The sequence below is a fragment of the Sciurus vulgaris genome (assembly GCF_902686455.1).
Source record: "Sciurus vulgaris genome assembly, chromosome: 18".
In the NCBI taxonomy this organism is placed as follows: Eukaryota; Metazoa; Chordata; class Mammalia; order Rodentia; family Sciuridae; genus Sciurus; species Sciurus vulgaris.
This window is the reverse complement of record NC_136479.1, coordinates 16,767,404-16,794,303: the sequence shown is the minus strand read 5'-3', so window position 1 is coordinate 16,794,303 and position 26,900 is coordinate 16,767,404. Positions and strand designations below refer to the sequence as shown.

At 44.3% G+C, this 26,900-nt stretch overlaps 1 protein-coding gene across 1 annotated transcript in view; it reads right to left on the bottom strand.

The window, feature by feature from the left end:
* The window catches only part of HS3ST2 (heparan sulfate-glucosamine 3-sulfotransferase 2), an 87,601-nt gene extending 81,472 nt beyond the window's left edge, over window positions 1–6,129 (bottom strand). The window contains exon 1 of the mRNA XM_079120426.1: window positions 5,211–6,129. Coding sequence (XP_078976552.1) covers window positions 5,211–5,695 — 485 coding nt within the window. The 5' untranslated portion in view covers window positions 5,696–6,129. The remainder of the gene's footprint in view (window positions 1–5,210) is intronic.
* Window positions 6,130–26,900: the final 20,771 nt, after the last annotated feature.

Genomic DNA, 26,900 nt, shown 5'->3' with positions numbered 1-26,900 from the left:
TATCTCCGGGGTACCAACCCACACCTTCTCTAATTTTAGGATAGATGCTTTCTGGGAGATGGCATGGGTAACATTCAAACACCCCAAATGGGTACAGCTCCTTGACCAATCAGAAGAGACACTGGTTGGCTACAGAGAGGAAGCAGGGTCTGGGAGGGTCCCTGCCTGTCAGGTACTCCCTAGGTTGTGACCTTCACTTGCTCTTTGGAAGGTCCAGTGGGTTTCAGGCTAGCTAGGTAACTCAAGTCTCCCAAAGCAGAAGGCATCTTGGTGTGGGGAGAGGGGCTCTCGACCAACATGGATGCACCACAATTCACTGAACCCAGGATATCCAGCGCCGATCATGAGACACATTCTTATCTCAGAAGGGGGAGGTTCTCGAATAAGTGATATTTTGACCTTTTAAAACCCCAAACAGCTTAACAGTGTAGGCCAGCTGAAGAGCTTGGTGGCTGTCAGGGTCTTCTCCACCCCAATATCCACATCCCAAAGGTTTTGGGATCCCATGCTCTCCTACTGTCCCTCTAAGCTCCAGTGTGTGGGGGGCGGGGAGTGGAACCAGCTCTTCAAAAAGCCTCCTTGAGCGGTGACAGCTCTGCTTGCCCATTCTGAATGTTCCTTGGTGCCTGACAAGAGCTGTACATGGGCTGGAACTAACTATTATATCTCCAGCATGCTGTGCAACTGACAGAGAGCTATAGGACAGATGGGGGTTTAGGGACTCAACGGTTTCATTTAATCAGTGTGTGACATTCCCTTGGACCAAGGAAGGAAAACTCCTTATAAAGACATAAGTCTGCAGAGACGCTGTGTCTGTGCATACGAGCACATGCAGGTGGGGTGTGTACCTGTGTGCATCTGTGCACACCCCGTGAGCAAAGCTCCCCAGTCTGCCTGGCACGGGATCAGTTTGCTATAAGAGGGTGCAGGCTTCTGAATTGGCTACTGCATGCAGAAGGCCCCTCACCTTCTGCCTCTGGGTTTATGTCTTCTGCGTGTCTGCTTTTCCAGTCGGGCTTTCCTGTTAGAATATGACTTCTTGACTGAAATGAGCTTGATGATGTGATCGATTTCCCTCTATGCTTTTTATCTCTATCACTTAGACCACTGCCTCTGGGGCCAATGGTGTGTCTTTTTTTTCTTTTTTTTTTTCTTTTCTTTTCTTTTTTTTTTTTTTTTCCTTACACTGTCCCCCAGACTGTGGATGCTGAACAAGTAAATAACCCAAGTTGTGAAATGGAGTCTAAAATTTACAGAACAGTCTCATCTGTCAAAATTTGGACACCAGAGCACAGAGTCAATTATCACATATTAACTTGCTCATGTTGGCATTTTAATGCATTTAGAAAAGATTCACTCCCCCTGCCTCTCGCACACACACACACACACACACACACACACACACACACCCTATCAGCCCAGAACAAAAGCAAAACTCAGGATGTTTTAGATAAAACTCAGCTTCCCCTCAGACCCTAAAGATTATAAGACACAGGCAAGCTTCTATTTCTTTATAAAAGATGAAGACACTGAATAGTCTGTCTCTCTTGCAAACTTCAGTAAAACAGTAGCATCCCAAATATACTCTTAGATTTTTAGAAGCTTTATCACAGATTGTCTTATATGATTTTCTTAAGATGATAAAGTAGGTCAGGCATAACATGCCCATTTTAAAGGCGAGGAAACTGATACACAAAAGTGCACAGCGACCTTTTATTGATGCGCAAGGAAGAAAGAAAGGAAAGGAAGAAGGAAGAGAAGGAAGGAACAATGGAGGGGAAGGCAAAGGAAGGAGGGAGGAAAAAGGAAAGAAGGAGAGGGGAAGAAAGGGGCAGAGAGGGGGAAGAAAGTAGAAAGGAAGAAAAAGTAAAGTATAAAACCATTGTTTAGCAAAATTCCTCTGTCACATTTTGGTAAGAGCTGTAGAGACAGAAATGAATAGTTTTCATAGTAATAGTGCTAATGGTGATAACTAGAGTGTTGGTAGCAAAGTAGCAGTCACAGTAGCAACAGTGGTAACATTATTGCCTTATCTTGATACACCAAATAATTTTCCAGGGCACTTCATAGGCGGTGTTTCCTTCATCCTTCAAAACCAGCTTCCAGCAGAGTAACTACAGGTCCCATCCTTTGATTAGGCAGCTGAGATGCAGGGGGATCCCCTTTCTTCCAATTGCACAGTATCTGGGGACCACCTCTCATCTCACTCGGGCGACCCTGTTTTGGCTCCCTCATTAACCTGGTGTCACTCTGCATACCTGTCTAATGGATCCTACCCTAAAGGTTCAGCTGCTGCCTTGGTGAGGAAATTTGGAGAAGGGAAACCCAGGCCAGACAGGTGAGGAAAGCATCAAAGATGAGATCACAGGACGATGTGTGAAATGGGAGGGACCCACCATAGCGGGCTGGGCTCTCTAATCGGGGGTCTGATTGAACCAGCTCCCAAGAAAGGGCTCAGTCTAGGAGCAGGGAAGGTGTAGCTGAGTCTTCTGTCCTTCTGGCTGATGGTGTCTGTCTGGTGACATCACCCTGCCTTCTGGCATCATATCTCCATGCACCCGCAGAAAGAAGTCTCACGGGTAGTTCGAGGATAATGATTTTGAGTTTTCTACAGTCTATATGGATTGAGGCCTCTTGACCCACAGAGTATCACCAGGGGCTTCGGTGTGAGAAGACCACAGTGAGACCCACTGCCTGCAATGTGATTCTGCAACTGTCTTTGGAAAACACAGTCCACCATTATGGGCATGAAGACCCCTCGGCCATATCTACCCAGTGAGCACTGGCTTTATTGATGGCCAAGGTGTGCAATGACAAGGGTAGTGGTAGAGAGAACATTCTATCACCCTCCATACCTAGCTCATGGCATTCAGAAAGAACATGGATTTTTTTTTTTAAAGAATCCCAGAAATCCCCATCACTTCTGCAATTATGCATGTTACTTGAGTGATATGAAAGGATAAGGCGCATACTGAAAAATGTTCTGAAGATGATGGAAACAGAATCCAAATGGGCAGTATTACCTTGTGCAGAAATGGTGAGCCACACCGAAACCTCTGACTCTGGGGGTGTCAATTAGCACCAACCACACATCCCTCTCCTGATTGCTGGAGCCTTCCAGCCTTCCTGGGCAAGGGATGAGGATAGCAGTTATGACCAGACCTCTGGGCTAATTATTCTTTTAGAAATATGAAGGAGGAAAGGGCGGTGGGGCAGGGGGGAGTAGAGAGAGAAGCAGAGCTGTCAGTGTGCTTGATGTTAAATAAAACCTACCAAGACTCAGCTGAGAATTTTAGCAGAATCCAAATGTGCTAGGGGGAAAAAAAAAAAGTATGGCTCCCATCTCTAAGGTTCACAGCTAAGCTGGCTTAGAATCACACATGCCAAGGTTAAAAATAAAAAGCAGTCATCCCTGAATGACACAGGCTCTGGGAAGGAAGCCTGAAGTATGTTTGGAGGTGGAGGGAAGAAAGGGGAAGGAGAACCTGGGTTCAGCATCCAGGTGCTTGTTAGAGGACACATTACCTAAAAGTCAGACACTCAGAATGTTGCTATTTGGTACATTGGCAAAAGATTTCATCACACTCTTCAGATGTTCCATCGAGGAAACCCTGGCATGGATCTGAGTGACTGTTGCTGACCTACTCGGCTGGGTGCTACTGCTCATGCATCTGCCAGGTGGACTGGCTCAGCGTCCTCAAACGCCAGTGGGTCACAGCTCAGAAAGCATGATGGGCCATCAGCATGGAGTCCCCCCTGCCACTGTATGCCACCCTACTCCACAAACCAGATAAAATGGTGTCAGGGACACCCACAGACCAGTGGTCCACTGCTTGGTTCCACTGCAGACAGATTGTGTGTCTGCTTCCTGAGGACAGTATGTGACCCATCCTTGTCCCTACAGCCACAGCCACTATAGGCAGAGGCCAGTTGGTAAAGGTGCCACATTGGCCCTGTAATTTCCTATTCTTGCAAAGACAAGTCTTCCTATTATGAGTCCCATGAGTCTAATGAAATTGTCCTTTGTCCAATATGCTTATGACCTCTACTGCCTAAAGGCTTACTTTTATGAAAATGAAAGAATCAGCCTCAGCTACTCTTTTTACCATCTCATCCCTCCACAGTATGCAGATGTCTCCAGAATGTCTTCAAGGAATCAGTAAATGCAAGAAGTCCACAACCATGTGTCATGGGGAATCCATACATTACACCAGCTCCAGGGACACCCTGACTTAGCCTATGTGGGCTGATCCTACACTTGGGCGCCACACAGGGTTTGGGGGTGGGGTTGCTACCTTATAGAAGACTCATTGTATGCTTAGGCACCCCAGCCTAGGTAACTCTGGACCCTGACAGTGCAACAGAGAAGAGGACAGTCCACCCCCTAGGATTCCAGTTCGCCTTCATTTGAGGTGCCCTCCTGTATTCCAAATTCCACATCTTGAATGCTAAGTGGAATTTTTACACCTTTAATGCACTTTAGCAAAGCATTTGGAAGCAGACAAGGCAAAACTGGTTTCCCTGCCCATTGTGATAGACCAGAAAGAGGCTGGGAGAGTTGAAGGAACTTGCTCAAGCTAAGTGACAGAGCCAGGATTCAAATCCAGGGTTCTTTCCGTGACTCCAAGACCACTGACCCAGGTCAGATCTACTGCAGGGGGGTCAGCACCTGTTCAGCAGCAAATGCCTGGGGCTGGGAACGAGACTCCCCAAGGGTCTTTCTCATTCTCCAGACCTCAGCAAATGTCCTCTCATTCTGATTGAACCATGGGGACCTGTCCTAAGCAGATCCCCTAAGGAAGGGGACTCTGTCCTGACTTCTCAGAGTCCTTCAGGTACCAGGGACCAGAAAAGATCTACTGAGGGTCAGGATAGGATTGTGGACAGGCAGCACATGCCCTGCCCTGCCCTTTCCCCGGGAGCCCTGCTCCATCCGCTTTAAAGGCTGAGCACTGAGCCAGCTCTCCAGCTGGCACTGAGGTTTGACTGGAAATCTCCCTTTCCCTACAGCGACTCCACGGACAAGAGGGAACGCCCTTTGCAGTAATCCTGTGAAGTTTTGAAAAAATCCTTCTGCTAGAGTCCCCGACCCGCCATGTGTTAGATTGAACCCACACATCAAATCCGGCTAAGGGGAAAACTCAGGAGATGATTCCAAGGGTGGAGACGACTGGAGCCCCGGCGCAGGGAGCGGGGCTCCCCCTCCTTACCTGTACCAGTCCAGCCCGCGGCCGTAGTTCCTGTCGAAGAAATGGGGCTCGGTGCCCAAGGCCCGCACGTCCGGGTGCACGCGGATAAACTCCAGCACCGCCCGAGTGCCCCCCTTCTTCACACCCACAATGAGTGCCTGGGGCAGCCGCTTGGTACCCAGTTTCGGTGAACCAGAGTGGTTGGAACCGGGGAGGCGAGGGGCGGGCACGGCGGCCGCGGGCGCGCTGGGAGCGCTGGGCTCGCTGGGCGTCGGCCCGTGGGGATCACAGGGGAGGGACTTCTGGAGAAGTTTCTGGCCGCTCGGGCTGGGGCCGCGGAGGCAGCGAGGCGCGCCGAGGAGGCGGCTCCGGCCGAGGTCGTCGCAGCAGCACAGGAAGCTGTAACACAGGTAAGTGCAGGAGAGCGAGAGGGTGAAGGCGAAGAGCAGCCTGCGCGCCCTCCGCGGCTGAGGTGGCCCCGCACGGCCCAGGACCCTATAGGCCATGGCTCCATGGGCCCGCGCCGGGGGTCATGGTTTCCGAGGGGGCACCTGCGGCGGAGCTGCTGTGGCCCTGCGTTGCCTAGAGGGCTCGCGTGGCTCTGCCCCGGCCGCGTGGGTCGGGTGTAGGGGGCGCCGTCTTCTCCAGGCGCTGCTGGCCAGGGCGCGCACCATGCCCGGGGATTCCGGGGGCTGCGGCTCCTCGGGGAACTGGCGGCTGCATTCCCAACATCTCCTGGTCCAAGGCGATGGGGCTCCGGGCAGCGGGGCGGCTCCCGGCGCTCCTGGCTCTTACGTGCGCCGGGTTCAGAGCGCGCCCAGCGCCCGAAGCCCCATTCCTGATGCTCGGAGCGCGGCGCACAGAACGCTCGGCGGCCGCGCGACTGTACCCGCTGGAGGGCGGACCGGACGGTGGCGCTGGCGCCGGCCGCGTTCCGGCTCCTCGGGAAATGCCGAGCGGAGCGCGCTGCCGGCTCTATTTAAGGAGTCGCCTGACGTCAGCCGCGCGGGTCCCCCGAGCCCGCACCGCGCCCGGGGACCTGGCCCGCCCCCTGCTCCTCCACTGTCTCACTCCTCTCGGGGACACACTACCCCAGGCCCTCCCCGTGCAGGCCGCTTCGTAAGGAGCCTGACCAGCCCGGGGCGGCGATGGAAGGGTGTCTAGGAGCATCGTGTGCTCCGCCAGAAGGCTGGACATCCCCACAACGCCGACCTCTCGACACCGAGGGGTAGAACCCAGATTGCGCCAACGGCCAGTCCAGACAGAACTGGGCGCAGACGGAAGCGTCCTGCCCTGATACGTGGTTCCACTCCACTGACCCACACACGCACCACATGCACCGGAGCCCCGGGCCCGGACACACCCCCACACCACACGAGGGACGGGACGGAGAAAACCCCTAATTTCGGCATAGAAACGCAGACAGGGACACGCCCCCTCCTCCCGCGCCATCTCGCCCAGCAGACACACAGCCGGGAATCGGACATCGTGCAGCGTGCGCACACACGCCTGGGACTGGAGGCACGCGGTAAATCGGATGGGTGGAGGAACCGAGCGAGAGTGAGATTCCGTGACTATTCATGGAGCTCCTTAGCCCCCCGCGCGCTGACTCACACCCAGGCGGCTCGCTCTGTCTCACACCCGTGAAGCACGCACCTCCACCCCAGTCTCACTCCACCTCTCCCTGTGCCTGGCGGGAGAGCGAGCCCCGCAAAGCCGCGGATTCCGCGCCAGGCGGATTCCTCTCAGCGGTCGCCCCCTAGCGGTGGACTGCTCCCCGGGGAGCTGTCCAGGTTACCGTAGGGTCCTTAAGGGCTAGGGTGTTCTGGGCTTCTTCGTGCAGTGGATCTAAGAAGAGGGAACAAAGGACAGAGGGGACTTATCCAGGACCAATTCCACTTTGAATGATTCCTGAGCGACTACCACAGAACCACTGTCGGGTCGGTGACCATGCCCAGAAAAGGCTTGAGTGATAAAGCCCAGTCCTGGGAACCACCCGCAGTGCAAAATAGGAAGCCTGCGGAAGCACAGACCCGAATGACCACGACCAAAATGACTGCTTCGCCGTCTCTCGACAATGCCAAAAGACCCACGCAGGGTGTTTCGAACGTGAGGACTCCCACAGGATGTCTGGATGACCACTGCCACCCCCGTGGTCCATTCGGACTGTGAATGACTTCAGGGCATAAGGCCATGTGGCTTTTAACTCAAACCAGGAAATATTTTGTCCCCAAATCAGGCATGTCCTTAGGAACTTAGATCATTCCCTCCATTGTAGATAGTAATAATGGTTACCAACTTTATACAGAGCAAGTGGCACTTGTAAACTAGTTTAATATTTACTACAACCCATGAGGTTGTTACCATCACTCTCATCTCATTTTGCTTTTAGATCCAACAATAGCTAACATTTATCAAGTGCTTGTGTTGTGCCCTTAATGTGCCAATCACTTGACATGCTCTCCCTCATTCATCTTCAGAGATAGGTACAATTCCTAATCCACGGTGAAAAGGAGGTTTAATGAACACATTAAATTCATTAATTGGCAGAGCTAAGATTAAACCCAGGCAGTCTGACGCCAAGATTCAAGCTCTTAATTACAGTGTTCTGAAACTCCCTTAACTTCCTCTGACCGTTATTCACAAAATTCTATCTGAAGCTCCTAACCGGGATGGGAACTAACTTGTCTATGGCTCTATCAAAATCAGGTGCGGGGGGCCTCCAAGAGGAATTCCAGGAGTACAGTGAAAAGTTCAATAGGACCCTCACCTCTTTTCTGTAAGCTCTATTTCTAGTAATACCACCTAAGACCCCATTATCTTTTTCTTGTGGCTACATCACCCTGCTGACATCTCAAGATTGTAGCCAAGTAACTTCTCTAAGTGTTCCTACAAGTGCTGCTGATTAAGGCACATCTACCCCATACTGCGTTTGTACAGTGGGTATTTTTGAACCCAACATGTTGGTCCTTACACATTTGACCTGATTAAATTTCATCTTGTCTCATCAGTTAACTGCTTCAGCTTTTAAAAGAATGTCTACTCCAATCTCAAGCCATGATGTGTCCTTCAAATATTCAAAAAGAGAAAGTAGAAAGATCGTGTCCCAGCTTCATCCTTGACTCCAGGTGTTCTTCTCCCTTTGAGCCTCAGTTTCCTCAGCTACCAAATAGAGACTTAGGAAAAACCTCCCAAGTCTTTTGGGGTTCTGGTGGTATAATTCTCTGATCCTGTGATTCCATTACCCAAAGCATGAACCAATCTTTTGGCGTGTCCTCTCCACATTTGATTACAATTTAATTAACTCTTCACTCAAATTGTTAATAAAAATGTCAAAACAAATATGTTGAAAGGCGTTCTGATATCTACTTTCAACCATTTTTCACATCATGAACCTGTTATTTCTGCACTCCATTGTTAAAACTGCAAGGTTAAACATAGAGTAATCCACTCTGACAAGTGCCTTTTTTTTCCTAGAAAAAAACATGGAGACAGTTATTTCTCACAATTCTGTGCTTGAATGAATTTTAAATTATTTTAACCCTTGAACCCATAAAAACTGAAATTCCAGATATACCAGAACCAGGCAGATTTTTTTTTCTTCCTACAATTTTCAACCAGGGTAATGACCATGACTCGGATAGAGTTTTTCAGGGAGTTAGGTAGTGGGCATGCCAACTCGTCATCCCTCAAACCCCACCACCACTGTGTGTGTGTGTGTGTGTGTATTATATATTATATATATTATACTTGTATCCTTTCATAGTAGCACCATGATTCTCCTTTGGGAGTATCAGATAGGATTATGCTGAGTTATGGGATTTGTCAAATAACAGTCATTAAACAAAATAAATGTTTATTTTCCTATCACAGGAAAGTGATAGATGAAGGTGATTCAGGGCTTGTATGGAAAGATCCACAATATTAGAAAACTAGGCTCCTCTATCTTGCTATTCCACTGTGTGTTTTCTTCTTCTAAAGTCACCCACTATGCTAAGATGTCTTATTCATTTCCAGCTATCTTGTTCACGTTCTGTAAGGAAGAAAAAGGCAGATAAAGCCATGCCATATTCCTTTAGGGACATTCCTTGGGAAAAATCTGTGTTATTTTCATCCATCTTCAACTGGTCACAATGCTGTCCCTTGCTTTCCAGCTTCAAGATATCCTTCAGAATGTAGTCTTAATTTGGGGTGGCTACATCCCTGGCTAAAACTGGGAGCTTCCTTTACCAAGGAAGAACTGGTGAATAATTCTAGAAGGCAACCAGTAATCTCTACCATTCTTTGGAAAAGAGTTTCCCCTTATTCTCTCCCCACCTGGGTTGTCTACTTCAGAGACAGACCTGTGATCAAACCAGATACCATCATTTTGCCATCATATGTCAATAACTGAAAGCAACTCAAATCTTTCTGGTGAGACTCAACCACAGAACTTTTGTTTGATACCCTTTTTTCTTTGTTGGTGATGACCTAGTCTAAGATAAGACCAACCTGTCCATCAAAAGGAGAGACTCTGGGAATGTGGCTCACAAAGAGGAAAGTGGGACTGGTAGATGGAGACCAGATTCCTGCATATTCTGTGAACTCTGGAATCTAGCTATGCCAAAAAAGCATGGTCCCTGGACTTTCTTGCTCCAGTTAATTAGTTCCCTTTCTGTTAGTCTCAACTTAAAAACAACCAACAGGAAAAAAATAAGGTTTTCTTTCCTCAAATGCAATGGGGAACATTTTAGTAAAAAGTGGTGAAGGTGGGTTGGGGGCTTATTTTGAAGTATATTCACAGAACAGGACTGGAACCCTCCCAGATTTGAGACCATTGTAAGATCAAGCTACTTTTTCATCTTCTCTGCTTCTCTTTGTGTTTTATTTTTCTTTTCACTCTTAACTGTCATTTTCTCTTTGTTTATGAATCAGTAAGGGTTACTGATTTGTAAGCAACAGAAACTGACTTTGGCTAGTGTAAGCAAAAAAAAAAAACGGAATTTTGGACACCTCACACGGGAAAAGATCTTGGAGTAGGTCACAGAATCAAGAAGAAGGCTGGAGCCCTGGACTCAGAAACACAGCAGTCTCAGAACACATGCCTCCATTTCTCTTTTGCACCTAGTGTTATTTTGAATCTTCCCACTCTAATATTTTATATAGAAGACCTCAAATTTGAAATTATGAAACAAAGATGTTTTCTTTCCCTTAAGTCTTTGGACCTAATCAAGCCTTATTAATTCAGTTTTATTTCAGTGTAACTTTTGAATCTTTTCCTGAGAGCAGAGTTTTATAAAATGTAAGGAAATGTCCCAAAGAGGTTGACTCCTATAGGACAAAGAGCAGGGAAGTGGAGTCACTTGATCTGTAGGTTCCCCGAGGTGCCAAGTTCACCTCTGCACCAAGAAGGTGTGCACGAACATTCTGGATTTAGATGAGAAATGCTTTTAGTCATGCTCCATTCTCTGGACTAAATCAGAAAGTAAAATCTCAAGGAGTTTCCACATACTGTCATAGAAGAGAGGCAAATAGATGACCTGGACCATGGTGGATCTTAAGGACTTGGTAAGGTCGGAAATCCTTTGTCTTTCTCCATGTTGAGTACTATTGTTACTGGTAATAGTCATCTTCACCACCACCATTGGAACCATTAATTGCACACTTCTCTGCACCAAGGACTGGGCTAAGCATTGAGATGCATTCCCTACTTTAATCCTCTCACTAAATCAATATGCTAGTTATTGCCATCCCTATTTTGTAACTAAGGAAATGATCTTGAGTGGTTTGAATTCTCCATGTTCTCAAGGTGCTGGAGACTGGAAGAGGAAGAGATGAATTCAAAAACCAACCTCATAGCAAGAATGGGCAGATCCAGAATCTTTCCTTGGATCCGTACTCTTGAGCACCCTTACCTCCCAAATCCAGCACCACTGGACCTATGCTGTGGTATCACACCTGTTTGACGATTTTCTTAAACTCTCAACTCCTCGGGGGAAGGAACTAAACAGCTGTTTCCAACTCGGCCTGCCACTTCGAGCTTGGACTGAATATTCGTATTGGAATCCCCTTGGTTTCTTTATCTCTCTGTCTTTGATGGAACACTACACATTGGGTAGCCCATTGGGGCTTCCAAGGAAGAACTAATATTTCATTTCAGAGTGTATCCAAGATGGATTATTTGTAAAGTCGGGGAAGATTTTAAGTCCATTCTGTTGCATAATGATGTAGCACCCCTGACCTAGTGACATCTTTTCCTCTCATTTTCTTTAACCAAATGGAAGCAGATAAGTGTGATGCCACAGGTATGTCACCTCCAATTCACCAAATTCCCCAAATACAAACTTTTGTGGTCTAGGAGGAGATGAATAGAAGAGTACATAGCCACAGAGGAAAACAGAGAAAGATAAATTTGTTGATTCGTACTGATTTTTAAAAGGTCCTTTTAACATTTTTCATTATACAGGTAATATATTCTTGAGGTGGGAACAAATGAAAATACTAAGAAGCAAAAATAAAAATCCCCAAATCGTCACACCCAATTTTGTGAATATGTTTATGTTGTTAGTTTTGTTAATACAGTTAATATTTTACTTCTAACCTTCCCAACATAAATATATTTATTGTTTATGGATCAGCTCATGCCTACTGTTTTGTGAAGTTTTCTTTTCAGTTCACAGTATTGTGAATCTATTTTATATCAATAAATACAAACTTACAGAATAAGTCTTTTTTTTTTCAGAAAGAGGAAATAACTTTCTTACTAAAAATGCTAAACGTAAGGATGGTGTAAGCCAACAGCTACAACAATGGAGAAAACCCAACCTTCTTGTGACTCTGTTCAACACAGGAGTCAGCAGAGTGACAAGGAAAAAAATGAGTCCTGAAAATAACCCCTGGATCCAACTTTGCCTAAAGGTATCTTTTTTAAAAATATATATTCCCTAGTCGTAGGTGGACACAATAACCTTGTTTTTATGTGGTGCTAAGAATCAAATCCAGGGCACCCTGCATGCTAGGCAAGCACGCTACCACTGAGTCCCAAACCCAGTCCCTAAAACTATCTTTTTAAGAGGCAGTAAAGCTTGGTGGTTAGAATGCAGTCGGCCTGGTTTAAATCCTGGCTCAGCTTCTAGTATGGAAACAGGATAATAGATGCAGTGCACTTAAAACAGAGCCTGGTTATCAATAAGACCTCAACGAACATTGGCCATTATTATGCTGGAAACTTTTCAATTACATCCATCAATAAATTTTCTTTTTGGCTTAAGTCATTTTGATTGATACAGCTAGGCACTTTTCAGCTGTTTTACCCAACTTGAAAATTGTATTGACAACAAAATAAAATTGGTCCTATTCTCAGAAATCACCTAAGACCCCTCCTGTTTTGAATCCAGTGTATCTCCCTGATACTTTCAATGTCTCTAGGGAAGTAAACAAATACCCTCTTTAGACACAGTTCAAGGCAGGTATTCAATAAGGGCTTACTGGATCAATAATAGAGCAGACCCTCACACACCCCTTGGCCTGGAGGACAACTATTTTAGCCTCGAGGACTTGACGCAACTTATCTTGAAGGACTGAATTGTTTATTGATCACTCCTTGTCTTCTGTCCTTTCTTGATCCAGTCTATATCCCATGAATAAATATGATGATCACTTTTTGCTTAGATCATCCACTCCCCTGACCCTCTCTCACCATCGTACTTCCTGGTTACAATCAACTCCCTTCCCACTCTACGCCTGCACCCACACAGCTGAGCACATCGAATGGAGAAGCATGATGAGTCGTCTCACTTCAAATTCATCATTTCTAATCTCAAGTGGACCCTTCATACTTCCTGGCAATCACACTATATTTTTCTAGTCCATTCACTCTCAAGTCTTCCTCTGTAAGTGTTTAGTACCAACCATCTGTCCTCAAACTTCTGATCCTCCCTCTCCTAACCCGTTGGCTGAGGACCTTGCTACCTACTTCACTGGGAAAACAGAAGCAGTCAGAAGAGTTTCCCCCTGACCTTTCCACCTACCTGCATCTACATACATATCCTTTATTTTTTCTCTGATTAATAGGATTTTATCATCTGTGTTTTTAGATAAGACCAATCCCTGAATGGTGCATGTATTCAGTCTGTACTTGTCTTCCTCTCCAGCCCTTCGAGTCAGTTCTTTTACTTTCTTTCTTTGGATCTGTGAGCAAATTCTGTTCACGCTCCCCTTAAAAATGCACACTAAATTTGGCTGACTCTCATCATTTCCATTGCATCCTCCTGGTCCAACTCACCGTACTTTTTCATGAAAATCACCACAGGAGCCACTATCATTCTTTTTCTCTCCGTTCTTTTCTCTCTCATGCTCTTCTTTGCATCACAAGTTGCTAGATGGCTGAAAACTACATTCCCCAGAATCCTTTGCAATTGGTTTCTCATTAGGTTGGCCCAAGGGAAGGTCCTGGCAGGAAACTAGAAAACAGAGAGAAGGGAGAAACTGTGTTCTGCTTCTGGAAGCAACTCATATAACATTAGCAGCAACAGCAGTGGTGGTTAAATAAGGGTTTCTAGTTCCTGTTCACATAGCATGGTGGTTGAAGTGGCCTTTCCTAGAGTCTTAGCAGCACAGAACTCACAGGTGTTGGCACCAGCAGTGTCAGAGACCCTGCTTCTCAGTTTTGGGGTCCAGGAGCCTGCAGTGATAGTGGGAGTGTAACCTCCTGCTACCTGCAGGGTGGCTGTGGCTGGGTCTCTGAAGGCGGCTGTAACAGAAGCATTTGCTGCAGCAAATGTGGCACTGCAGTCGGGGGCTCTGATGACATCATGTTCCCTCCTGTTTCTACAGCCTAAGAGGTTGTTCCTGTGGTTACTAATTTTCAAGTAACTCTGCCCTTCCCTTTTTGCTCCTCCACTCCTCCCATCACTTTTGGAACCAGTTCCCTCTGTTCAATTCTTTTTGTTTGAAATACCTAGAGTGGTTCTGTTTTGCAGAGTAGACATGGATTATTAGAGCCCCCTGATAGTTCTCCCTAAATATAGTCTCAACAAGAGGGATCCTTATCTTTAAAGCCCTCAGTGGTTTCTAATCTCACTCAGAGAGAAGATCCATCCTTGGGGCCAAAGCCATGTTAATGTGGTAAGAAGTCTTCCGAGAAAATAAACCAAAATAATACCACTAATTACCCAGATCATCCCCCTCCACCTTCCCCAATGCACATCCACTATTCTCAAGCAACTAGCAGGCTCAGAATGGGTCCCAACCAAAAATGAGAAATAACCCGAAAGATCTGGCAGGGAACCCATAAATAAATACTGCGCAAGAGGAAGATCCTTTTTCTAAAAGATAGGCCAAATTTATTAATACTAGTAGATCTAATTACACATGAAAACACTTAAAAGTACTTTTATTTCACATTTTTTTAAATCCCCTAATGAGTTAAAATTAATGTCACATTATACAATTTGAGAGGTAGTCATAATTATCAAGAAAAAAGATACACCAAATTTCAGTGAATTTGTTTTTAAAAATCATTGAGTAATTCTTTGTAAATAGGTTTAAAGGATAAATCCAATCGTTTTAATTTAAAGAAAACCAAATACTATCATGATTACAAGGTTTTCTAACTGTACTTCAAACTTGCTGCATTTGGAAATTTTTGATTTCATACCGAGGATGATTTTAACCTAATTTCCCCCAGTTTATATCTACATTCCATCCCTTCCCACCACTGAGGTCACCCAGTCTGGAGTGCGTCTTAATTTCCTATAGAAACAGTGACTCTCTTAGAGAGTCCATACTCGAGGATCCACCTGCTCAGTTTTATACCTCTTTCCTGCTTTCCACAGTACCTAATACCTCCAAGTACTGAGTCTTTTGAGAATTTTCTGGGGTAAGATTTCCTATTTTAGGCATGAAGTCACAACTTTCTGGATCTGCTGTGTCAGTTCCTGCCTCCAGTTTTTTTATTATGATTTTATCTCATATTTGCGATTGGGTTTTCTTACTTTCTTTGTCCTTGTCGGTGAATCCCTTTACTTCATTTCTTTAGACACAGTGGTACTGTGAAAATACAGTGTATGTAACAGAGAGATTCTGAAAGGACCTTGAACATCGCCAAAGAAAAGCATTCAGGTGGTGGCTCTTGAGCTAAATAAAGTCTCCTTGCTAAAGATGCTGCTCCTCTGTCTCTGAGTTTCCAGCTCTGACCATTTTCAGATGTGGACCCTGAAGGTAGGAAGCAGCCAGCAAGTAAACAGTTTAAGAAGGTCAGCTGGTGGATAGGTAGGAAACCCAACTAATTTGTACTATACAAATGGTACACGAATCATTCCTTTTGTAAAAATGTAGAATATCACACCCAGAGATAATGTGCCCTATAACCATTCCCTAGCATTTTTTATGTTCTCCTTCTCTCCCCCAAAGTTCCTAACATAAACACAGTTTAGGAGCATAATTGTACTCTTTTGAAAAAGCACTTTCATATTTAGAAAAAGAGGAAGGGCTGGTGATATAGTTCAGTTGGTAGAGTGCTTGCCTTGCAAGCACAAGGCCCTGGGTTCAATCCCCAGCACCGCAAAAAAAAAAAAAAAAAAAAAAAAGAGGAAAACCTCAGCATACTTTGTTAGGGATTTGGAGGGGAGTGGACATTATGATTATGGTGTTCTGCTGCTTGCTTTTTTTCAAACCTCATGTTAATGCTTACAGATTTAATTCAGTCTCTGCAGAATATTGCATCACAGTTCTGATGCCCCCAGTTGTTTTCAATATATATTTATTTATTTGCCATTTCACAGTTAATGGATCCTTAGCTTTGTATGCATTCGGATGAACTTTAGCTGCATTTAACTGAGAAATCCAAAACAACAGCCATTCCAATCAGGTATAAATGTATTTGCCTTATTTTAAAAAAGTCCAAACGGATGGAGTCTGGGTCTGTACGGCAACTCCGTGGAGTTATCAGGCAGCCAAGCTTCCAGCTCTCTGCAGCTTTGAATGTGTCCCATCTCCTTGGGCTTGAGGATGGGTGTCGAAGTTCCCACAAACCCATTCCCAGCCCAGGGGACTTTTGGAAAGTGGAGGAAGGGGAATGGGGTACTCCACTTCCTTCTCAGCAAAATTTCCCAGAAGTCTACACTGTTCACTTCTCATTGGCTAGAATTTAATCACATGGCCACACCTGGCTGCAAGGAAAGCCCTCTTTTGATGAACAAGAATGTTACTAGGTTTTATGGTTTTGAAAGAGAATGCAGAGGTCTGAAGGCAGTTGGCAGTTTCTGCCTCATGTCGTTTAGACTCTAGTTCTCACAACAAGTCTTCAACAAACCTCTTTTAACATAGGGACCAATCAAAATATCCTCAGCCAATCAGATGAGATCCTGGCCCTAGCAATAGGTGAAAAATCCAAGGAATTCCCTCTGTGCCTGTAACTAACTCTGTAGTTGTAGGATCACAAGAGAGAATGGGGCTAGGAAAAGAGAGTGACCCAGGAAGGAGGAGTCAAGGACACCTTCTGGACATGAGGTTAGGGCTACCAAGATTTTAGTGGCCTTAGATTAGAGTTCTGCTTATGCTTGACCTGACAGTGCATACCTTGGAGTGTCTCACTGAAGGAGATTCACTGGGGCACAGGGTATGATATGCATGTTTTAAATTTTAATAAATTCTCTTGATGGTCCTGTCAGTACACACTCCCCCAGCAATTCCTCATCCTCTATAAACTATATTTTAAAAATAATTTTGCCAGTCACATGGAAGAAAAATGATATCTAATTGGTTTTGTTTGCATTTCCCCATTGCTGCAGGTGAGAAATTCTTCATATGTTTCTTGGCCATCCAGGATTTCTTGTTTATAAATTTATTCACCGACTTTGTTAATTTTCCTGAATATTTATTTTATATAATCTACAGTAGTGCTATAATTTTTTTCCAATGTACTAAGTCATATCCAAAATCAGTTACTGAATAATTCCCTTTTCTCCCTGATATAAAATGCCATATTCCTCACCTCTGATTTTCTCTGATTTCATAAATTTATCCATCAATATTTACAAAGAGTATGGTCTTAATATGCTTTGACTGGTCATATTTTTATAAGATTTCTTTCAAACATAACATTCAAGTGAGAAGAGTCATAACAAATACACAGAATGAGTCTGAATGGTGTACTTCTTGCCAGATCTTAAAACAAATTACAAAGTTAGAGTAATTAAAACAGTATGGTATTGACCCAAGAAGAAATAGGTAGATTGATTAAAGTGACAAAAGGAAAGCCAACAAACAGGACGTCATGTTCAGGATGTGATAAAATAGGCATTTGGGTGTTGGAGTTGATGCCTTGTGTTTCCCAAAACACATTCCACATGAATCACAGCACTTAATGTTAAAAATTAAACCATAAAATAATTACAAGAACATTTCAGGATGAAGAGAAACTTTTTAAACATGAAAGCAGAGAAGATACCATAAAAGGTAAAACTGGTAAACCTCGGGTACATAAAACGTTACATCCATATATCTAAAAGAACAAAATCAAAAATACTTCAAATTGAATTAAAAGTCAATGACAATAACAAAAATATTAGCCACACAGATACAACAAAATTTAAAACCTTCAATATATAAAGAGTCTTTAAAAATCAAGAAGGAAAAATGGTCAAAATACATGAAGAGCTACTTCAGAAAAGAAAGAATGACCAGCGCACAAATAGAAAACTTGAACACCAGAGAAATGCAGCATAAAATAACATTGACTAGAATTTACTACCTGTCAAGTTGACCAACAGTTCTTAAATGATGAGCTCCAGGCTGCTGAACCTGCAGAAAAAGTGTTTAAATACTTCAGTGTTTAAGTGAGAACCAGAGTTTCAGAAAACAATTTGGCAATGTGCATTACAAACTTTTTTGAAAGTAGTCATACCTTTTTTAAAAACCCAGGATAGAAATTTATCTTAAGGAAAGAGACTACAGATATGTACAGGGATTTTTGCATAAAGTGGGTGGTTCATCACGTTTTATACATACATATATATATATATATATATATATATATATATATACACACACACATAATTTGAAGGTAAAATTGGAAGCAATCTTAAAGCTGCACTGATTGGTTTTTGCTTAAATAAATTATGGTCTTTTGCTCTCTCAATGCCAATCTCCTATCCCAATTCAGAGCTGACTGGGAAAAGGCAGATCATGGATTAGAGAAGGGACAGAGATTGGTATTAGGCATGTGTGTCTGCATGTGTCCCCTTAGTGACCTAACCTAGTGGCTGTCAGCCCTGGCTGCACATTAAAATCACCAGGGGAGCTGTTAAAAACTACTGGTGTCCGAGGCCCCTCAGATCCTGATTCCATTGGTCCTAGGTGAGGCCTAGGCACTGGTATTTTTAAAGTTCCCTGGGTGATTCTAATGTGCAGCCAGGGTCAAGATCCATTGCTAACCAGAACTCCCTTTAAGTTGATTAATTACCCAGACTATTGACCAAAGCTGAAACTAATAGCCCTCAAGAAACCCCAGGGAGGCCAGGCCATTGCTTGAGTCCAGCGGATCAAAAATGGGTGGCAGCCAACCCTATACCCCAAGAGACTGGCCTCCCTGGCCATGCTAGAGCCAGGCCCGCCAAGGGTCTATTAGATTTACTACCAAAAAGGTCGCGGGTGACCTTGACAGGCACACTCAGTGGGCTTCTTGACTGCTCCGTGACAAACTGCCACAACAAAACTACACACCAGTTCGCGTTTCCATTTTTAGCCTCTTTATTACCTCCATCTGTTGATCGAGATGAAGGCAACAAACAGGGAGTGAGCTGCCGTGTTATCTGGTGTTGGATAAATACAGACAGACAGACTCCTACAGAGTCTCCCCCTGGCAGGGGGCTGGTGCTTCCTAAGTGGGTCCCTCCTTTGGTCCACATTTTATTTCCAGCCCCGTCCACTCCCCCATTCCCTTCCCCTCCACCTCAATAACAAGTTTGCAGTTTTCACTCCATTTCACACAAACAACTTTCTCGCACTTCCTGGCTCACACAGTGATGGCCGGAGGCTTAGCCGCAGACCTCGAAAATGCTTCTTCATTCTCATCAGCGACTGTTCCTTCCCGAATCCCCAACTGCCCCACCTCTGCCTCCAAACCTGCCCCTCCCATGGGATGAGGAGATGCAAAGGCAGGAGCTTGTTCTAGACAATTTATTCAAAGCCTATAGGGGGGATGCACTCACCTCTAGAATCCCCCTTTTAAGCATGAAATGAAAGAATAAAAGAGAAAGGGCAAAGAGGTGGGTAGCCTGGTAGGGGACTTTCTTTCCTACGCCCTTTTCACCACAAGATTTCCAGGAGAGATAGGGAACAGGCACTGGGGAGTACTCCAGGGGAGCGTTTCCCAGACTTCACATCGCACCATTGTGATTTCTGCCCCTCCCCTGTACCAATAATCTGATTATTTCTGTAGCATTTCCTTAGATCATCTCATCCTTTATACTTAAATATGTATATTATTGTTTTTTAATGAACCGGATCATAACTCAAAATTAGAAACCTGTATCGCCTTCCAAAATTGAAGGTAAGCCTAAAAACATAGGATGATGACAAGAGATTATCATGACGTCCTTTTGATGCTGTTGCCGGCTGGAGGCTGAATTTGAGGCTTGCTCCCTTTGTTGAAAAGGTGAATAAACAAGAGAGGTGTTAATTTTTTTTTTTTTTTTTTTTAGCACCAGGCTGATGCTTCACGATGTAATCGAAAGGACTGAAAGGTATTTGTGCGAGAACAAGGCTCTCTGAGTTGACGCTGTGAGTCAACTGGCATCATCTCAGGGCTCCTAAACCCTTGGAGAAGCATGCTCTACACAATGATTACTTTTATTTCTAGCGAGAGTCTCTCTCTGCCTTGTTTCCTATTTTAGCTGGACACAGAAGTAAGCTCGAATATGAATTTGGATTCTTTTTTTTTTTTCCTTTAAACCAGGCCAACCCATAAATCTCCCCAGGAGATTCTAATTTGGCAGATCAGGATCACAGCTCCAAGTTGTATTTCTAAAAAGTGCACCAGATGATGCTGATGGGAAGACATGTCAGGGAAACCCCTGTCTGGCAGCTCCCCTTAAGCGATAAGATGCTGCCGGCATCCCCGGAAGCACCTGGGTGAGCCCACCCCTGGTTCCCTCACTCAGCTCAGAAGCCCCCACAGATTCGATGCCTCTCCAAAACACTGCCGCCATGAAAGGTTCTCCCATCTCTTACCACCTCCCTGCAAAACTGAATAGCATTTCCTTTATTAATGATCCCTCAAAACATCCCACCCTCAGCTACACCTGGGTATGCAGAAGGGGAGAGGAAGGGGAAGCCGTGGAGGATGCCGCCTCCTCTGCGCCACGACGGGGACACAGGCTTCCCATTCCACTTGCTCACCATCCGCTCTCCATTTCTGCTGGACTCCACAGTCCTGTCTCTGCAGCTTCCACCTCTGAGAACCCTGGGTCCTGAAGAAGGCTGATCACCTGCCCCCAGGAACACATGGCACCGTGAACTCACCCTCTCGGGCATCCTGGCTCGGGATCCGACTTTCACAAGGAACACAGCTGATGGCTGTTAATATATATCACTTTAATAAAGGGTTGTAGTTATACATAGTCCTTGGGTTCATTCTGGCAAAAGCATACTTGCATATAATTTGACTTACTCCATTTCAGCCCTGTTCCCCCTCCCATCCTCTCTCCCCTTTTTTCTCCTTCCTCAACTGACCTTCTTTCACTCATTTATTTCTTTATTTTTGAATGGTGCTTTCTACATACACATAAAGGTGGAATTCCCTGTGGTGTATTTACCCATGCACACAGCATGATTTTGTTAAATTCATTCTGCATTTCCTCCCCTTTCCCACTCCTCTCCTCCCTCTCTCTTGATCTCCTTCACAGATCTCACCTATATCTTTATGATATCTGATTCACCCCTTTCTCCCACTTCTTTTGCTCTAGCTGCTGCATATTAGACAAAACATTCAAGTCTGGATTCTCTGAGTCTGGCTTATTTCACTTAGCATGATGCTGTTTCTGTCCCTTTACTGGTAAATGCCATAATTCCATTCTTCCTTAAGGCTGGGTAAAACTCCATTGTGTATGTATATACCACATTTTCCTAATCCATTCATCGATTGAGGTCCATCTGGGTTGATTCCATAAGTTGCTATTGTGCATTGAGCTGCTATAAACATTGATGTGGCTGTATCACTGTAATATGTATTTTTAATTCTTTTGGAAACATATCAAGGAGTAGGATAGCTGGATCATATGGGGGGTTACATTCCTAGTTTTTTGCATTTCCTCTAAAATCGGAACAAGACAAGGATGTCCACTCTTATCACTTAAATTCAATGTAGTTCTTGAAATTCTAGACAGAGCAATCAGGCAAGAGGGGGAAATTAAAGGGATACAAATAGGAAAAGAAGAAGTCAAATTATCTGTTTGCTGAGGACATGATCCTCTATCTAGAAGACCCAAAAAAATTAACCAAAAGACTTCTGGAGCTGATAAATGAACTCAGCAAAGTTGCTAACATGCATTTTGATATATAGGTTCAAAATCATCTCTCCTAGTCTACCCTTCAGAAATCACCCAGGACAGTAGGAGATGCAGGAGCCAGGGCAAAATGAGTTCAAAGCAGTAACCTGGACCTAATTATCTAACTTCTTAGCATCTCAGTTTTCTTATCTTGGAGGTGGTAGTAACAACAGGGGTTCCATCTTAGAGTTGTCATGATGGTTAAAGAGATTTGAACAGTGCACAGCAGAAGTAGATGTTCAGTGAAAGTTAGCCTGCATCCTGCCATTTTCTTTGCCTTCTTTAGCATCATCTATGAATCTGAGTGAACCATGGGTAACATCAAAGAGCTAAAGCATCATAGTGGAGACTTGTTCTTCTTTTAGACTGTCTGGGTTCAAGCACCCTTCCTGTGGGAATGGAACTCCCCATACTATGAGTCAGGTGGCAGCCAAAACCTCTTCTGCACCAAGAAGCTGAAGGTGTTCATTTCCTGAATTCCTTTGCAGCTATGAAGGTCCAGACTCTACCTGTGTCCCATCCCAGGGGTGAGGAGTCTATTCCTTGGCCCACCTATGACCTCTCCTTACAGACCACATTCCAGGCATCCTGGATCCTGGAATACCTGACCAAACAGCCTCAACCCATTTCCGAGCCTTCTCTTCCCAAGATTCACCCCTCTCAAGGTGAACTGCACCGACAGGGTGCACACTGAGACCCAAAGGGAGGCGGAAAAATGGCTGTTTGCAGGGGCGGGGAGGAGTGTGTGGGCGGAGCTTGTGGCTTACACGCTTGTGCAGGAGGCAGCTGGATGTGGAGGGTGAGTCGCGAGTGGAAAGAGGAAGGGGCTGGTCCCAAGCCACAGGGCTATCTCTCCCGGGCTCACGGCCATCATTTGAAGTTGGCCTTTCAGGATGTTTATCAGAAGGTGCATCTAATAGTTTGTAGGTTTGGCTTATAAGATTTAAATGCTTCGACAGATAGTATGTCGACCTCCATTTGGGCTCTTGCTGCAATCCCTGAAACTGTTAGGAACTGTTTGTAAACCTGCTCCAGGCTTTGAGGCAGGAGCAAACGACACAGGGAAGCAAGGACCATGGAGGGTCTGTCTCCCCCCCCCCCCCCCCCCCACACACACACACGGGGACGCTGACGCTGCTCCCTGCTGCGGAGGAGCAGGGGTGGTATGCGGCCAGACGCCCACCAGCGGAGCTGGCCAGAGAGTCCTGCTGCCAAGCCCCTCTGTCTCTTCTCACGTTTCCCCTTTCTCCGGACAGCTCAGTGTTTCTATGAATTACCCAACAGGCTTTTACTCTTTGCTTTATAACGTTTACTTATTTTTCGCCCATCGATCCATGTGTCCAGCAGGAAAAATTAGAACATGCACACGAAATAAAAGAAAGTTACAATTAAAGTTACCCATAATTCGTCCCCACAGAAGAATTCGCTGTTACCACTTTGGCATAAAACCTTCCAGATTTTTTTATGCTAATATAAATACACAAAATCATAAAACCAAATCATATTTTATCTGACAGTCCTTTTTTTTTTTTGCAATCTACATTTCTCAGAAAAGCCTTATACTGTGGATGCCTTTACATGCCCATGCATTTTTCTTTCTTTTAATTAAACTTTTTGTTTTTGAGATATTTGTAGATTCACATGCAGTTGTGAGACGTAATACAGAGAGCCCATGTGCCTTCCCCCAATGGTGACATCTTATAAAACTAGGGTCCTATATCACAACCAGGATATTGACATTAACATAATCAACTGATTTATTCCGATCTCGCCATGACTTGCTCATTTGTGTGTGAGTCTGCGACAGTGCTATGATGTGTTCACATCTCCATCCTCACAAGCTCCTTCATGCTGCTCGTTAAGAATCTCACCTACCTCTCCCACCTTCTTCACCCCTAACCACTAATCAGTTCTTCATTTTTAAAATTTTATCCTGGTCACAAGTGGTATACAAATTGGTATGTAATATTTTGGAATTTTCTTTTTCACTCAGCATAATTCCCTAGCGATCCGTCCATGTTAATTACAGGTATCAATAGTTCACTTCCATTTATGCCGTGGTATGGCTTATCACAATTTTTTAAATCATTCATCAGTTGGAGGACATTTGGGCTCTTTCCAGTTTTTACCTATTACCGATAAAACTGCTGTGCACATTTGTGTCTAGGTTTTTGTATGGACCTAAGTTTTCACTTCTTCAAGTAAGTAAATGCCCAACAGCTCCCTTGCTGGATCAAACAATAATTGAATGTTTAGTGGAAAAGCAACATACTGTTTTCCAGAGTAGCTGTGCCATTTTACAACATATGAATGATCCGATTTTGCCATAACCTTGACAGCATTTGGTATTGTTACTATTTTTTATTTTAGCTGCTCTGATAGATGCAGAATGAAACTTCACTGCAATTTTAACACGTTTTTCTGATGACTAATGATGTTGAACATCTTTTCATGAGCTTATATTCCAAATGCACACCCTTTTTGGTGAAATGCTTTTTATGCTTATTCATTTTCTAACCTGATTTTTTAAAATTGTTGAGTATTGAGGATTCTTTATGTATTCTAGCTACTGGTCCTTTGTTGGATATAGGGTTTGCAAGTTTTTTTCTCTCAATCTGAAGCTTTTCTTTTTATTCTTTTTTTTTTTTTTTTTTTTTTTTTTGGAGAGCAAAAGTTTTTTTATTTTGATGAAATCAAACTTGTCAACTCTTCCTTTTTCAGAGTATGCTTTTGGTGTTAAGGCTAAGAACTCAAATCTTTAAGATTTTTCTGAAAAGTTTTATATTTAAAAATACATTTCATATTTAAGACCATGATTTATTTTCAGTTAATCTTTTTAATGAGTTTAGCTTGAAGATCAGAGTTTTTTTTCCAGATTCTGTATATAACTAATTGCACAAATTAATATAAATATATGCCATTATAAAAATAAATTACAGTCTATCTTACATCCTGTTGTATGCCCTAATTTTCCTGCAAAGCCCTATATTGTGGACATCTTTATACATCAATACCATTTAATCGGTTTCCTAGTTTCTTATGGCTGTATAATAAATCACTGCACTTGATGTATCATAAGGCGCATGCTTTAAAACCTGCTTACCCTGTCCTGCTATCCATTTAATAGAATTCTTTTTAGCTTAAAGCAGGCAGCGTCAGTATCTGTTGCTTGCAGCTAAGAACTCTCGCACAAGCACATAAGCTGCTTTCCAAGAGGTTATTTAAGCAAACATCACATGTTGAGTATGTCAGAAAAAGAGCCAGGACCTGGAAAACAGGTTTTTTTTTTTTTTTTTTTTTTTTTCTCCCCCCCTGAATCCTTTAGACTTCAATGTTAGACCAAATCAGAGAAACTCACTGCTTCAAGTGTAACCTCATCTTGTGAGATAAAATACCGCCCAACCCACGGTGGTCGGTTAGGTAGGTTTCTATTTCAGTGCCTATTTAAAGATTTACATAGATTTCTTTTAAAGAATAGAGAGTCATTGCCAAGGTCGGGGTTGGGTGGCAGAAGTCATCCATCCCCCTCTATGGCTCTTCCCCATCACTCATCAGCCTCGCCTAGGGAAATATTTCAAGGTGTGCCTTCTCAGCCCCCACCTGACTTCACTGGATCAGCTTCCAGGATGGGACCTGGACCTGTGTTAGATGGAGACACTGGGCAGAGGGCTCACATCCACAGTCAGCGTGATAGACCTCTTCTGCCTTAGTCTTTCCATATTCCAAGGTCAGGATTTCTTCTGAGGCAGCCCATTTGGTTATTTACATTCTTTGACTTCCAGAAACTTCTATCTGCTAGGTATGCCTTTGCTTGCCTTCACCCTCTTCTTGCTGGTCACGGTTCCATTTTCTACAGCTGTGAACCTTACCCTTGGCTAACTCTGGAACCATTTTAGAGAACTATGAAAACACAGATGCCTTGTCCCTTCCTGCCACCCACCCAACCCGATGTCCTTGATCTGGGGTGTGACCTTCACTCTGGCATTGCTAAAAGCTCCCCAGGTGATTTGGATGCACAGGCTAAGTTGAGAACCTGCTAGATTCAAAGCACACAGGGTCACACATTCCAATGCCTGCCATGTGAAGTAGTCACTCAGGTCCTCATAATGAACTAGAGTTCTTGATTCATCCAAAATGAATCAGCTCAACTCCAGGTAATCGTTACCTTGCAGGAAGGTGGACCCAGTATTGCCAAATAGGGATTTTTTTTTTTTTTTTTAAAGGGAAGCTGTAAATATAGATCTTTATGTGAAACCTCAATATTCTTAAGTGCTGGCAGGTGATATAAAAAGGATTCTAGTGTAGGCAGGTTTGGTCCTTTGCTCTAAAACATTTTGGTAGAACAATTCTATATAAGGTTTCCCAAGGTCAACACTATGGACATTTTTCACTAGTCACTTTGCTCTGGGGGCTGACCCATGTATTATAGGGTACTCAGCAGCATCCCTGGTCTCTACCTCAGAAGCAAACTCTCCTCCCCTCGTTTCAACGATGAGCAATATCTGCAGACATCAGTGAATATCACCTGTGGGCAAAATTGTCCCTAAAGGTCCCTTTCTAAAGCAGCTACTAATTGCCTCCAGCAATAAGGAACTTCATCTCAAAGCAGCCCTCTCAAGTGTTTGATAGATCCAGCTAGAAGGAAGTTCTTTGTTTTTCTAAGTAGCCTTTTCCCATGCCTTAACTTCCATCTCTGCGCTGCAATTACAATGTCTAATGTCACCCAAAGCAGGACTTCTGCCTTTCAAAGCCACCTCCTCTGTTGCCCCACAAGTTGCGAAGATTCCAGATTCACTTCCTGCTCCTCCTGGGGCACATTTTCCAGATCATTCGCCCTCTGCCCCATGGCCTCCAGTTTTCGCATGTCCCTCCTGAATGTCGAACACCACATTCCAGGTGCAGCTTGAAGCATTGAGGTCTGCAGAAGAGCAATTTCCTGCCCTGTGCTGAACGCTGAGCCTCTGCTCCTGCCCCTGGGGATCGCATTCATTGTTTGTTAGGTAACCACATCCCGCTGTTGACTCAGACTAAGCTCGCGGTCCATTAAAACCCACAACTCTCCGTCACGCTGCTCTTCATTTTACTCCATCCTGTGTGACTGCAATCTGTATGTGTGTGTGTGTGTTTGTGTGTGTGTGCACTTAGCCTAATTTTAGTGTATTACATTTATTGTTGTTAAATT